Below are 15,140 nucleotides of genomic sequence, written 5' to 3'. Positions count from 1 at the left end.
CCATACTGTTCTTTCCTATACATACGTATCTATAAAATTTAATTTATAAATTAGGCACAGTAAGAGACCTAATAGAACAATTATAACATGTTTTAATAAAAGTTATGCGAACGTGTTCTCTCTCTCAAAATACTGTAACTATCTTTTACTTGCAGTAAATGACTTTGTGTCACCATTGATGATCTTTTGCCAATGTCTTCATATCGGCTCAATGCTTTCTGGTGCAACATGTTTTTGTCATCATTTGGAACTTTTTCTGTCCATTCTACCCACAAATTTAATGACATTCTATCTTAACTAAACACTTACCATCCACTGTGGCCATAACTTTTGCAGTATAAAGTGCGACAGCAAACTTGCAAATTTTTTTTTCCCTCTTCACAATTGCATTTGTACTTAACGTAGATCTTAGCAACCTCAGCAAACGATTATTTCCTTCCTTATTAAGTCAAAAACTTTCACCTTTTCACTTAGAGGAATCTCTTTAAGGCTTCTCTTTGATATCCTGTTTGCTAGTATCACAATACTTGAGCTTTGGGTCCATTATTAAGTAAAATAAGGGTTTCTTAAACATAAGCACTGGAGACTGTGGCAGATGATCTGATAACCGAGATGGCTACTTGGTGACCAACAGGCGGGAGCACACAGCATTAATACACTGGACAAAGGGACGATTCATGGCCCAGGTGGGACTGAGCATGAGGCATGAGATTTCATCACGCTACTCAAAACAGCACGCAATTTAAAAACTTACGAATTATTTCTGGAATTTTCCATTTCATATTTTCAAACTGTGGTTAAAACCACAGTAGTAACTAAAGTGAAACTGCAGATAAGGTGACCACTATATAATGTTTTGATTTTTCCTTCCATAAATGTATTTTAGAAACTTATAGAAATAAAACAAGCTGCCTTTTAAAAAAAAAAGGTATATAAATAAGCCTAAGGTAGTGTAAACTTTATTAATTTTGTGAACTGCCACAAAATTACATATAATACACTATTCAAATAAGCCAATATTTGATAAATGTTTTACCTGCCCTAAGTAGCATTAAATCTATACACACACAATATATTATCTTAGGAAGCAGGAGAGCATACTCTCTTGATGCCAGCAGAAAATAATCTCTCTCTGATTAAGTTATAATAAGGTGCTGAGAGAATTAAATGCTGAAAAGCCTGAGAACAAAGTTTTTAAGAACAAATTGGTCTGGAGCCCCAAAATGCCAAAGCTAGAATATAACAGAAATCACAGAGGTCCCTAACTTTCTCAGTTCAGTGTTCTTAGTGCCAAAAGAAATACCTAACAGTACTGTGTATTACACAGTTAGGTTCAAACAACTTAATAAGTTAGGACTTATGTCCTAACAATTTAGTAGCCTTAAAAAAATACATAAATTGAAAGAAAAGTGTCTTATTTCATTCTTAAACAACCATGATTATTTATTAATGAGATCTGTGCCTCTGCTGGATTCTGGCCAATTTCTTCAACGTTGGAATTAGATTGGACCCTTCCACACTCATTTCCTTGTACACTGATTTTCTTTGTGGCCATTTACTTTTTATCACAGCAGTGGCCAAAAGTCCAGTTAACAAAGATGACATCACTGAAAGGAATGTAGCCCAATCAAATATGTTGAAACTGCAAGCTACCTCAAGTTCAGTGTCAACCAGATGTTGACTATCGCTGTATTTCTCCAAAATTTAAAAATACCTCATGATACCCCCCGAGATAGCTGTGGGGCCCCAGTGTGCTTCAGAGCACAATTTAAGAACAAGCGCCTCAGTATCTTCTGGCTGGAGTCTCAGTTAAGCATTTTTTTTTTTTCAAATTTTAAAAACCTTTAAATTTACCCAATGACTCTGACAAAATAAACTGATCTACCCTTCAATCAGAGACTCTATTTATACTTCTAGATTTTCCCCCAGAATAAAACCCTCAACTCTGTGGTTGTGGAATTTTAATGAGGAATCCAACTGTGAGAGAAAACTATCTCCAAGGGCAGTAATACCCACTCTTGTGGATCAGTGATTCTCAACAGCACAACTGATCAGAACCTCCCAGAGAGGGGAAGGAATCAAAAGCAGTATCGGCATCTTAAAAGATAATATTCACTAGTATTATTTTACCTTGAAAACAATATTTTAATCCTTTTTATCCAAGTAACAAAAATAGATATTAAAACTTGATAAATATCACTGTTGTTGTGGACCAAGAATTGGAAACATGCATATAAATGAGTGAGGTTTTTCAATCTTTTTCAAATAAGCTATAGTTTAAAAGACACAAAAATCTTTATCTTTCTAATGCATGCCCTCCTTTAAATTTCATTTGAAATTTAACAAATTAAATATAATTAAGAATAAATCAATGCAAAACTAATGTCCTCCAAAATAACCTCCACTATCCTCAATTAAGAATCAGGGCCATGGACAGCAAAATTTTCCCATGTATCAAACCAGATCTACCATAGCCACATACTTTAAATACAGTTTTTGCTTTTTAATTGTATTTCAGTGTTAAAACATCAGCTTATACATAAGGATATTACAAGAAAAAGCTTCATGACATTCATTACTTTATCTCTTTTATGAATATCATTGAGTATACTATCTACTACTTAGAGTCATCTTTATTAGGGTACACAGGAGAAATTTCTCTCTGTTCTGGGTATAAGGAAAGCTAAAAAAAGTGACTTTTGCCTTATTAATACTACACTGTGCAACACATCACTTTTCCTTCTTTCCTTTGGTCACGAAGATGCTTAAAATAGTCTCCATTATGCCTCCCTAATGACCAAATATGCCATTCTGAACCACACCGATACTCAAAGGAAAGAAAAAATAAACAAACTGATGATGGTATTGCTCGCTTGATTCCCTTCATTAGCCCAATGATTTGGCAGGATATATTTTAAAGAAACTAGTATGTATACAGGCGCTACATAGTAGAGTGTTAAACACATCAAAATAGTTCTAATCGAATATATACACTATAATTTCTTGTGGTGAGGTAAGAGAGACGGCTGGTGACACTATCTGTGCAGCCAGTTAGAGTGCTATCCATCATCTAATCCTTGCCATAGAATCAAGCTGGATAGATTTACAGTTTCAACCCCCACAAAACTCAACTATAGATTTAAACATTGAAATACTTTACCCGAAATGTAAATTGTTTTAGCTATTAATAGGACAAACACACAAAAAATAAATAAACATTAAAAGTTTTGGGCACCCTGATATGTATTTGAGGGGGGTAGAGGGGGGCAGATATTGTTTTATATGAAAGAATACACCCAATATGTAGAGCAGGGCCACTCAATAGAAATATAATGCAAGAAACAAATACAAGCCCTTGTAATTTTAAATGTTCCAGTAGCCCATTAAAAAAGTAAAAAACACGTGCAATTATGTTAAGAGTAGATCAAAAATATTTCAACATTCAATCAATATAAAATACCTATTACTGAGTTATTTTACTTTCTCATACTAAGTCTTTGAAATCCAGTGTGTATTTTATATTTGGAGTACAACTCAATGCAAACTAGCCATATTTTACATGCTCAACATCAACATGTAGCTACTGATTATCCATTGAACAACTCAGGTCTAGAGACAATAAAAAAAAATTCTCTCTGAATGACTTAGCTGTATATTCTCAAAGTGTCTTTAACCTGATGTTAAAGACTGTTAATACATCTGTTAATACAGATGTCTTATTTTTCTCACTCAAAAACATTGTCTTATGTTCTACTATTAAACAATATAAAGAAAATCTCTTTGAGTTGTAATTTTACAAAATTTTTAACAACTCAAATAAAAAAGAGTTCAAAAATAATACAAAAAGCTAAAGAGAGAGCACTCCAAAGTCAGCTTGAAAAGCAGAAAAGATGAATATTAAGGAAACAACCTGTGCTCCAGCTCACATTTTGGAAGTGTTTTAAGCTTTCCACAGTACACTAAAACCAGCACAAGATAGCTGAAAAGGTTTTCGCTAAAAGGGACCAAACTGTAAATTATCAGGTGGTATTTAGATTGAGATGTAATGTACATTTCAATATAATCATAATAAATTATCTGCACCTTACCTTAATGAAAGCTGCTCTCAGTGTCTGAGCTGCAGAAAGATTTACTCGTTCTAGCTGCAATAAAAAATTTAAATCATTATTAATACCTATTTCCTTAAAAAAAAGCAACATTTCTGGTACTGCATTCTATAGTGATCACATTGACACACCAATTATTCAACTAACAAAAATATTTGCTAATGACTCTAAGTCACCATAATTCTTCAAACAGATGGGCTAAAATTTTTATTAGAAACCATGAAACATTAAGGTATGTGTATCAGTACCTTACATATTCTTTTTTAAAAAAAAATAAGAAACACTCTACCTTAAAGGTAGATCTAACATAAGCACAAATACAAAATGGTAAGTCTCTATAGAAAGAAAAAACATTCACTTGAATTACTGAAAATAGGGAAGGTTCATGATTAACTCTCAATGCTCTGTTGCAAATACATGGCATTGTGTGTGTGTGTGTTCTGAATACGAAATGACCAACACAAAGGAAACATTTATTACTTAAGGTATTTACTAACTTACTCCTTTTTATAATTGCTTTTCAATACCCTCAGCCAGGGATTAAGCTGAGATTAGCCTATTTTATTAACAGGCTAATATTAAACCAAACAGTGCTGATAAACTGTTTGAAACTCAAATTGAAGACTGTGGATCTTCTGGATTTGAGAGATGCTTATATCTGTTCTATTTTATCAGGATTAAAAAATGGTTACCTAAAATACTGAATCAAAAGATCAATCCAAATGCTTTTAATTTTTATATCAAATATGTGAGATTTATAATTTTGAAAGACTAATATCCTTATTTGACACTTTATATAATTCATTTTTCAGTGAGCCAAAGAAGGCATACTATTTTATTGAAAACAAAAACAAAAATAAAAAAAAAAATCACCTCATTCGTTGAAGAATTTACTGCCAAGCTTAAAATAATTAGCCGCAGTTAAATCCAGGTTTCTTTGGTCCCTAAGAATTAGGCCAATTAATAAAACTCAATATATGTGACATTTGGGACAATATCAAATGTTCAAAAGTATTACAAACTTTATAGATTATTATGCAAGTAGAATATTTCTACAAAAACCTTACGAACATACATCTCATTATGCAATAAATATTCCTTTCAATCCCTTGAGGCAATGAAAATGTGTTTTTCTTTATAAACAACATATACACACAGGTCTAAGGAATCTCCCCAACACTGTATCAATTTATTTTCTAAACAAGACAGGAATGTCAAGAACCCTATATCTCCTTATGAGCTATTCACCTTAAGCACAGACAAAAGCAACAAAATCTGCAAAGAAACATAATTTATCTCTAAAAATAAACAATGGACCATTTGAGTTAGTATTTAACTTGGCTTCTACAAACCCTGTAAAATCGAACATTGTCTTAGTAGGTAAAAGGGAAGACTCAAGGGGACCAGGTAGACAAATATAGCAAAATAGCAACTCCATGAGAAGTTTATAAAATTAACAAAGGAATGTTTCCAAAAATAAAAAATGTTATTCTTCCACACAACTCTTTAATTATAATGACTATTACTAAAGATTAAAATAATAATACAGCTCTTCTGATCTCAAGTTCTTGTGCAAGGGTGGCAGATGTAGACAGACAAGATGAATATATCCACCCTTATTTGGGTTTACACCACCCTCTGACCTCTATCAAGGAGTTAAAGGTCTGAGTCAGATGTGTGCCTTCAATTATCAGTAGAACTTATTCTGTAGGGCCCTAATATGTGAAAGGGTCAAGGCAATAAAAGGTCCAGAAAAGTCAGTGAAGAACTCAAAATTAGCCAAGATAGACATCAACATCTCTCGAGTTCTTGATTAAGTTTATGTATATGCACCTTAGACAAGAAAGGGGAAGGTCAGACGTGAACATATTAAATGAATTCTGGAAGTTGTGAAGTGCCTCCCCAGAAGTCTGTGGGGAGTCATTCTGGGATGCATCGCACACCCACGCATCTTGTGGAAAGCCCACTAGGCTTTGTTACTCATATGTTCCTGAATCTATAATTACAGCCGGCAATACTGAGGTAACAGGATGTGTTTTTATCTTCTCTATTAAAAAGTGCTTCTATTTTAGGCCTCTCATTTGTGATATGGAATTTCATAACAAAATCATATTCTTCTTACCAGTACCTTCCACGAGAGTATCTGGTTCTGGTAATATTCTAATAACAGCTACCATTTACTAAGCACCTATCATGAACTTTATTACACAGAGTATTTCTGAGATACTCAAAATAAATCTGTAACTAGCTATCATCATCTCCATTTTATAGCAGAAGAAATTCAATTTGCATAAGTGTATGCAAATGTTAAATAGCTAGTAAGTACAGAGACAGGATTCACACCAGATCTGTCTGGCTCCAAAACCCATGCACAAACCACTAATGCTGCCCTGCCTCCCTGTACTCACCCTTTCTAGACTGGAGTCTACCCTATCACTGAATCCCTTCAACTACCCAAATCAACAAATTCCTGAGTTTCTGCGATATGTAAGCAAGTCAGGGTAAGAAAGGCAAAGAATCAGATAGAAACTAATGGAACCACTGACAGCTGAAGTAGAAAGGAAAGTCTTTATGAAGATGAGATCTGAACTGGTCCTTGAAGAGTGTGACCACTTAAACTCATTTTTCTTGGCAGTCCTCCCATAAGGCTTTCTTCAGGTTTAAAATGGGGCATAATGATTTCTTGTAAGATTGCAACAGAAAAAGTTTCAGTTTCCATTTTGTTTCCAATACTTTTACTAATGAATCTAGTATTTTTTTTTTAATTTTTTTTTTTTTTTTAGCTTTTGGGATAACAGTTATTGGCTGGGGAATCTTTAAGGAGCCAATGAATTCCTTTTTTAATAGTACTTGATAGTGAACTGAATACACTACACATATTTCGAGTCAAAAGAAGGAAGAGGGAACATATAATTACATTAATGGATACTGAGATGACAGGTACTCCTTGGGCCTCTGCCTTATAGGACTTCCATTTTATCAGTAAAAGGAAAAGAAGAAAATCAAAGAAGAAAGGATACACAACACATCAGCTCACCTGAAAGAGAAGGAAATGCGCCTGCTGGAGAACATTTGGAGGGAAATGATGGCGAGCCTAACAGAGTCTCCCCCAACCTCACGTTCTGCCCAGTTTGGTGACTTCCTCCTACAACTTACTATTCTTCATAGTTTGAGAGCACTTACTATTAATTGCAAACTTGTCAAATTTAACTCTCTGGTCATTTATAAAAATATTTTAAAAGCTTACACATATTTTTGAATCCAGAGAACTCATTTATTATTTGCTCCGTTTATCTTATACTTTATATTTCAGTACCAAGCCAGTTTCTTAAACCAGTAATTAAAAAAAAAAAATCCATTTAACCATTTGCTCAACTTTTAAAGAGGCTTGCATAAAATATTTTGAAAAGTCTCTTTTTAAGGTCAAAATAATTAGGTTAGTTGGTTCTGAATTGTCTACAAATCTCGCTTCCTCAAAATCAAGCACGATTTCCCATGCTGATATGCCTTCCCCTCCCCCCAAGATAATAGATCCTATTCCTTGAAAGGAATTAAACTGGGCCAAGTCACAATAAAAACTCCACATAACACCTCTTATGATTCAAATGAGAATAAGGTGAGTCAGATGAAAAACTATAAATGCCAGAACAGTAAGTAGATGGAATCAAGAGTCCACCTATTAACTTTTGTGCTACCAAAGAGGAAGCAAGTGCAATCATGTGTTACAGATTAAGTTCATATTAAGTTCACGTAAGTTCATACATGTTAAGTACATATTAAGTTCAATAAATATTTCTAAAAGAATCAGTTCCTGGGGCAGTCACATTGTCTGGCAAAAAAGGTAAACAGAGTCATCTAACTAGCATAAAAATATTCCACTAAAACGTTGCCTACAAGTTTGCAAGTCTAGGGTATGATCACAGTTTTGTCAGAAATTATGTGGACGACTCCTTAATAATAACAGCTAACACTTACTACATGTCGGGTATATTTTAAGCACTATATTTAATTCATTTATTTTAGAGTGTGAGAATTATTGTTTAGCTTCATTTTACATATAAGGGAACGTAAGACAAGATTATACAGACTGTTTCCAAGGTAAATGTTAATCACTTCTGGAATGTGGGATTGCAGGTGAAACCCATGCCTTCACTGTGGATAAGTATATCAGTTTCAAAATTTGGATGAGATGTTTTTTTTTTTTTCTTTATAAAAGGGGGAGGGGGGATAGTTAGGTAAAATTGGAGAAGTTTTCCCAAAATTCATTTGTTTACTGGGAAAAATTATGAATCGCACATTCTGCTGAGAGCAGGCATAGGTTCTTCAGATGCTTCTGAATAGAATGATACTAACTGCTTATTCAGAAGCACATTTGTGTGCTTTATTAATAAGCGATCATATAAACTTTGGTGATCTAAAATTTATATTTGGTTGCAAAATTGTTATTTCTGTCTCAAAATATAATACGTAATTCTTCATAAACTGTATTTCACCTTAAAACAATTCCTCCAAAAAGTCACAGGAAAAGAAGACACATGGTATATGTTTTCCTAGAATGAAAAACTGGACGAACCATACATCTCTCCTGTTCCATATATAAAGAATTAGTAAAAAATAACACAGTGCATGAGAACCTGATCTAACACTTGGCATGAGGTGTCTATAAACTCATTCTATAATGCAACTAGGAGACCTATTTCACAGTACATTTACAACACATGCAATATACTTGGACTCTGAACTCTGCAGCAGCTTATTAAAAAAGGAGCCTACTCTTTCAGCTCTTGGAATAGCTTCATTAAGTTTAGCAAGCATCAGCTCCCAGAATGCCATAAATAACTTTACCTTGTAAGCCGGAGTACTAAAACTTCCTCAGGTGTAAGGATGTCCTACTATCTTTAAAAATCTGTTCTACAAGATGACTTCTTGACCACCATTGTTACTGTTATGGATGTAATAATATTGCGAGAATGCATAAGCTTTTTAACTCTTACAATGAATGCACTCTGGAAAAACTTTAGTGAATAATATAGCTTCAGAGTAAAATGCTCATCCCTACTGTGTTGCTACTTTCTGTAAGATTAAGCTGACAACCAGAAAAACAAAACTAAACTAAACTAATTTAGGTGCTAGTCGACTTATAGAAAACCCACATTTGAACTATGGTTAAACATTAACATTTAATTGATTAGGTATCTTATTTTGGATGTTACATTAATACACTGGAATGTCAGAGAACAATGCTAGTATTTTATTCTTTTTAACCCAACACTACACATTTGAAGACACAATAATTATTTGACTCCATTCCTAAACCAAGCCTTAGATTTCATCTCTATCAAACTATCACACTATTCCCAAAAGCCTATTTCTGAATATTCTTTTTTAAATACATTACAAAAATAATTTTTTATAAAGCTTGGAATTTTAATGTCAGATCAGTAAACTCAATTTGAGAATTAGACCCAGACAAGTTGATGTAGCATCTCTCAGTCTGCCACATCCAGCCATTTCATTTTCAAATTTCACTTCTAACAATTACTTCTTGAACCAACTATAAATCATTTGGCAACATGTTCTAATTCGGGGCCCATTAATCCACATGTTTTCAGATCTCATCTGGAAAGAATCACACTGCTTTTAATTCTGGAAGAGATTTACTAGTCCATTCATAGCTATTTCTTTTTCTTTCAAGTTACCTTTCCTTATACGTGAATAAATTAGAAAAGGTGTATCAATATTAATTCGAACAGTTCATTTTCACCAGAATCCCACATCCTATATAACTATTTTCCAAAGTCAAGATTTAAATAAAATCCATTTTCCCTATGTAGAAAAAGATCACTCAAGTTGTTAGGAAAAAAATTTTCTCATTCTTCTTTATTAACTAGAGGATCAAACTGAAGCTCAGCAATGTAATTGACCTCCCTTCATTCAAGAAAAGACTCAAAATATCAGATAAATATAAAACATACCCTCCAAACAACTTGTCCAACAGCCTATTTATTTAACTATGGAGTTAGTCTATAGATATAAAAAGAGGGAGCATCTCTGGGAGGCACTGTCATAAGGGTTCTTGAAGTATGTGAGAAGTCCAAACACTACTCCTCAGGACAGATTACTCACTAGCTTTCAATGACTGTCTCCTTACCTCCTACCTGGTATAAGGATAATTAATTTATTTCCTTAAACATCTGTGTTCTCTATGATTCTTGAGAAGTGCTATGTTGCCTTTTTTCTTCTGCATCTCCAGACCCTAGCAGAGTACTCAGAAAATAAATGGTTGGAATTTAATAAACATTTACTAAACAGGACTGAAGCACTTGCTTCTAACTCTAGTCTTGCAATGAATGGGTAAAGTATTAGAACAACATGGTGGAATTAAGTGTTAGAGTGTTGAGTACAGCTGCCGGAGATGGGTATAACCAGGACTAAAAGAGTGTCTCCAATGCCACCATGCTAGTAGTATAACAGTGACATGTTTTTCAAAAGAAGACTCCTACTTACTTCCTCTTTAGTACTAAACTTCTAAATTTCCCAACCTCCTTTGCAGCTAGGTATGGTCATAAGACTAAGTTTTTGCCAAGACATGTAAATGGAAGTCTTGTGTAGAACTTTCAAAAAGATTATTAAGAAAGCTGAAAGCAGCTGGAAATATCACCCCATTCCCTGGCTCCATTTTTTGTCCCTTCCAGGAAACAACTTAGGCCACGATGATTGGAGCTTCAGCAGCCTTCCCACATGCTGAGGTAACCTCGATAACAGAGGGCAAGCATTAGGAAGATGGGACAGAAATAGGAACCTGAGTTTCTGACAATTGTGTGCCATAACATTAGTCCTGAACCACTTACCTCTATAATTTTTTTATGTAAGAGAAATAAATTTTATCCAAGCTGCTGTTTTGAGTTTTCTTCTATGGTCACTGAACCTAACACTATTTGATAGTGTTTGAAGTTCCAAAATATGTATCAGACATGGAAACTAAGTCTGTGGATTTCAAGTTGAAGAGGATGAATCGCTCTCTATTGTCCCTAAGACACAAGACCATAAAATACATCAAATACATTATCATTAAACCTAATAATGTAGGAGAAATAGTTTTGACACCCACAATCTTACTGTAATATAAATATTTTACAAAAAAAGATGAAAAGTTATCAGAAATGTTGCGGGCTTCCAGACTATAGAAGCAATAAAATTAATGGTGTTGATAGCTTCATAATTAATTAGATTAGTAAAAAAGCAAAAAAATATAATTAAATAGACAAAAAGCCTGAAGCCACTAACTTTAGAGTCCTAGATTTTAGTCCTCAGTAATTTCAGGAAAATAATTTCACGTATCAGGACCTCAGTTCACCATTAAAAGAAGGGGAGTGATTAAATTACATTTCTAAGGAACTTCTAGCTCTACAAATTTTAGCATATACACATTAATTTAAAAGAAAAACCAAAAATGCATTGATATTAAATCCTAGAAAACCCTTCAAATTAAAAAAAGCAACGACTTAGTCTCTAAATACAAAGGACTTGTATCTTCCACTTATCAGTGAAAACGTTTGTCATCACTGACTATGTAACTCATGAGGGTATTTTTGTGTCTGCTCCTCTGGCTACCTAAAATGTTCTTACTCCCAACTCTTCAACTGTCTAACCCTTATTTATCCTTTTCCGATCTTAGCATGTCTCTTCTTTAGTGAGGCCTGCCCTGACCCGTAAAATAGGTCCAACCTGCTATTTTTTAACTTCACAGCATTTACGACAATTTTTCACTTATCTAATTATTTCTATTCTTTTGTTTAATGTCTCTCTCTCCCACTACAGTGAAACCTCTAGAAGGGGCACAGCATGTCTGGGTTTTTCCCATACTGTTTCATGTCCAGTCCTGGCACACTGCCTAACACATGGATGGATTTCATTTATACAAGTTTTGCTATATGAAGGAACAAACAAACAAATGAATAAATGAAGGAAGCATTAGGAAATGCAGATCGTGTGAGGAAATATTTACCCACTTACCTCATTAAACACAGGATACATGACTGCGTAGAGGGGCATAGAAACCATGGAAGTGGTCTCAGCTTCATTCTTCATCTCTTCCATTGTCATCCTCATTCAAAAGCCAACTACAGTAGAAAAAGCAGTGCTAAAATGCAGAGTAATCTTCATTCACTGTATTTCTTCTCTTTTTTGTGATAAAAGAACAGGTCACAAAACATATACTGACCTGGTTAAAGTGGAGAAAGAACAGATTTATTATATTAAGGAGAAACTACAAACACCACGATAACTTACTTTACAGTAACTGTCATTCTAATTTTACAAATGAAAAAGTAGGCTCAGAGATAACCAATCATTTGTCCAAGATCACACACGGAGAGGACCAAGATTCGATGCCGGTACTCAGAATGCAGATCTGAGCCTCCCACATCAAAAAATCAAGTTTGAAGTGGAAACAAAGAACTTCAGCTCATCTACACAAGAAAATGCCCAGAAGTAAATATACCCAGAGGTTGTTTATTCATGGAATAAATGCCCCTTTAGCACCAACTACATGCAAGATGCAGTGGGGGATGAGAAAGACGTGGTCCTCTTAAAAACTTATCTGTGACAAACTGAGGAAGATCTAAGTAGCTTGAGAGATATAATCGAAGGCCTGGAGTACTTATAGCTTCAAAAATCTCCAACCCACCCCATTTAAGAACCGCTTACTATCCTTCCACATCCAGACCAGTGAAGGGTAACTTAACATCTACTTGAACAATCTGGTTCCATTTCTGATGGTTCTAAACACTGAGTTTTTCCTACTTCTGGGCTCAAATCTACTGACTTCACAAAACAAACACAACAAAAATGGCCCATTCCTAAATTTTATTCTATAGGGCAAGAGACAACCATTACCTAATCAAACATTAAATAAATTGCTTTGGTCACAGCATTATAAATAGAATGAAGGAACAGAAGATGAAGGCAGGGAAAACTTAAGGGCCCTCCTATTATCTTTATAAGCGATCAATTGGATCTGAATAATACGCAAGAGGAAATAGGTAAATATCAGTTGTGGTCCTACTGTGCCTATTTAACTACTTAATAGGCCATTTTGGTAATTACTTTTCCATTCAGAAATAAATTGTGAATACCTGTTCATTATAAACTTGGAACAAAGAAAAGGGATTGAAATATAGAGATACTAATCAAAATGAAAATGATGGATACTGTATACTCAGTTTAGACAGTAAAAGAAGGCACTGGTATAATGAAAAAAGCAAGTGAGAAACAGGACAGGGGGAACAACAGAACTTAAAAAAGAACTGTCTCACTGGGTGACAGATAAAAAGAGTCATTTGTTTATTTAATGTTTATTTATTTAATAAATAGTTATTCATCACCTATACAGTATTAATCCTGGTACTAACAACAGACAAGGCTAGACCGTGGAAGGAAAGACAGAACATGAACAATACTGAGTATCACACAGGGAGACGTCAGGATGCTATACTGCTATGAGAGAACTGGTAACGAAAAGCCAAGTGTTTCAAATACTCCCAAGCATGGATATATATATATATATATATATATATATATATATATATGCGCACACACATATACATAAATATGTACATATATACAGGGGGTGCAAAAAAGAATGTATACACATTTTAAGAAACGTTACCTGTGCTCAAGCAGTAGTTTGCCGTAATCAGAAGTATCTAGACACTGACAGTAACCATTTTGAGCACCTCTTGTAATTGCAGAAGTTAAACGTGACTTGTATTCATCTTTTGTTATTGGTATATATTGAGTATTAATTTTTTTTTCCTTTCTTGAAATGTGTGTGTATACATACATGTATCTGTGTATATACATATTTGGCACCCTCTGTATTTGATTCCTTTGATAAGGCCAAGAGTAACACTCAAAGAATAGTGTCACTTGTACACTAGTATAATGGGTGAGGGAACTCCCTGCAGGGGCTGATGCAGTAAACTGGTGAGAGGGAAGTCTGAGCCTAATAATCTCAATAAAAGGAGGTGAAATTATAAAGAAGGTAAAACACTAAAGTAGGCTCCACAGAATCATTTTTGTCTTTTACTCTTTCAAACACACGTGCTTATTCCTGCATACATAAAGGCAGAAATAGTTGAAGGGCTCACTAAAGTGCCTAGGGTCACTTTCAGAATACCTGCTGACATCTACCTATCTACCACACAAAACCTACTCAAATATTTAAATTTCACCTTTTGCAAATACTGGCATTATTATTTTTTAAAATTTTGTTTAATAAGTAATAATGCACGTCAGGAAATTTTCACTTAAGATATTTATGACTCAAATTAACTACATATTTCCCCTAAACTAACTTTACAGTACTATTAACTACTATTTGTCAACAAAAGAGTATTATAGAAACATTATGGGCTAAATAATGTGGCTGGCCTAAACACACTTAACCACCTTTTAATACTGTTCCTACAGAAAATGCTCCAAAGAACAAATTTACTAATTTTCAGAGTACACATTCACAAATTAGGGCCACTCATGGCTTCACTAGTGTTTATATGAGATTAAAAACCAACAAATCCAATAAGGCTTTTAAAAAATTAAACTGTTCTAATTTCAACTTCAAGTTAAAATATACTGTCATTCCTTCTATATGCTTCATTTGGAACCATTAAATGGACAACCTACAATCACCTGGAACAAAGAGCCTGCTACCTAAGGATAGAGAGTAAGGTTCACCTGACTGAGCAGGGGCTGGGGCCCCGCCCCTTTGAGAAGGTTGCTTCCTTCCTGTCAGTGTGGGTGTAACCAGTCCTTGGCCAGCCAGGCAGCACATTATCAGTCCTCTAATACTGGCTGGGGTGAGGACTGCTCACGCAGACAACTGCAGGTTACTGACGCTAAATTCCCAAACCTGGAAAGGTCTTAAAAGGTCACCTCAAAGACCCTCTAACACAGCAGAAACCAAAGTCCCAAAAATAACTTGCCCATGGTTACAACTGTTCGCTGATAAATAAATACATGGGTATGGTGGCA

General features: G+C 34.4%; 1 protein-coding gene across 4 annotated transcripts in view; it reads right to left on the bottom strand.

Annotated features, from left to right (window-relative positions):
* The window catches only part of PDCD10 (programmed cell death 10), a 43,679-nt gene that overhangs the window by 14,391 nt on the left and 14,148 nt on the right, over nt 1-15,140 (bottom strand). For all 4 annotated transcript variants that reach the window (XM_081029074.1, XM_081029072.1, XM_081029075.1 and 1 more), the window contains exons 2-3: nt 12,123-12,330; nt 4,089-4,142 (exon numbers count right to left, since the gene is read on the bottom strand). In XM_081029074.1, coding sequence (XP_080885200.1) covers nt 4,089-4,142; nt 12,123-12,218 — 150 coding nt within the window. In that variant the 5' untranslated portion in view covers nt 12,219-12,330. The remainder of the gene's footprint in view (nt 1-4,088; nt 4,143-12,122; nt 12,331-15,140) is intronic.

This window comes from Rhinolophus hipposideros (genome assembly GCF_964194185.1).
Source record: "Rhinolophus hipposideros genome assembly, chromosome: 2".
Taxonomy (NCBI): Eukaryota; Metazoa; Chordata; class Mammalia; order Chiroptera; family Rhinolophidae; genus Rhinolophus; species Rhinolophus hipposideros.
This window is presented reverse-complemented; position numbering and strand designations above follow the sequence as displayed.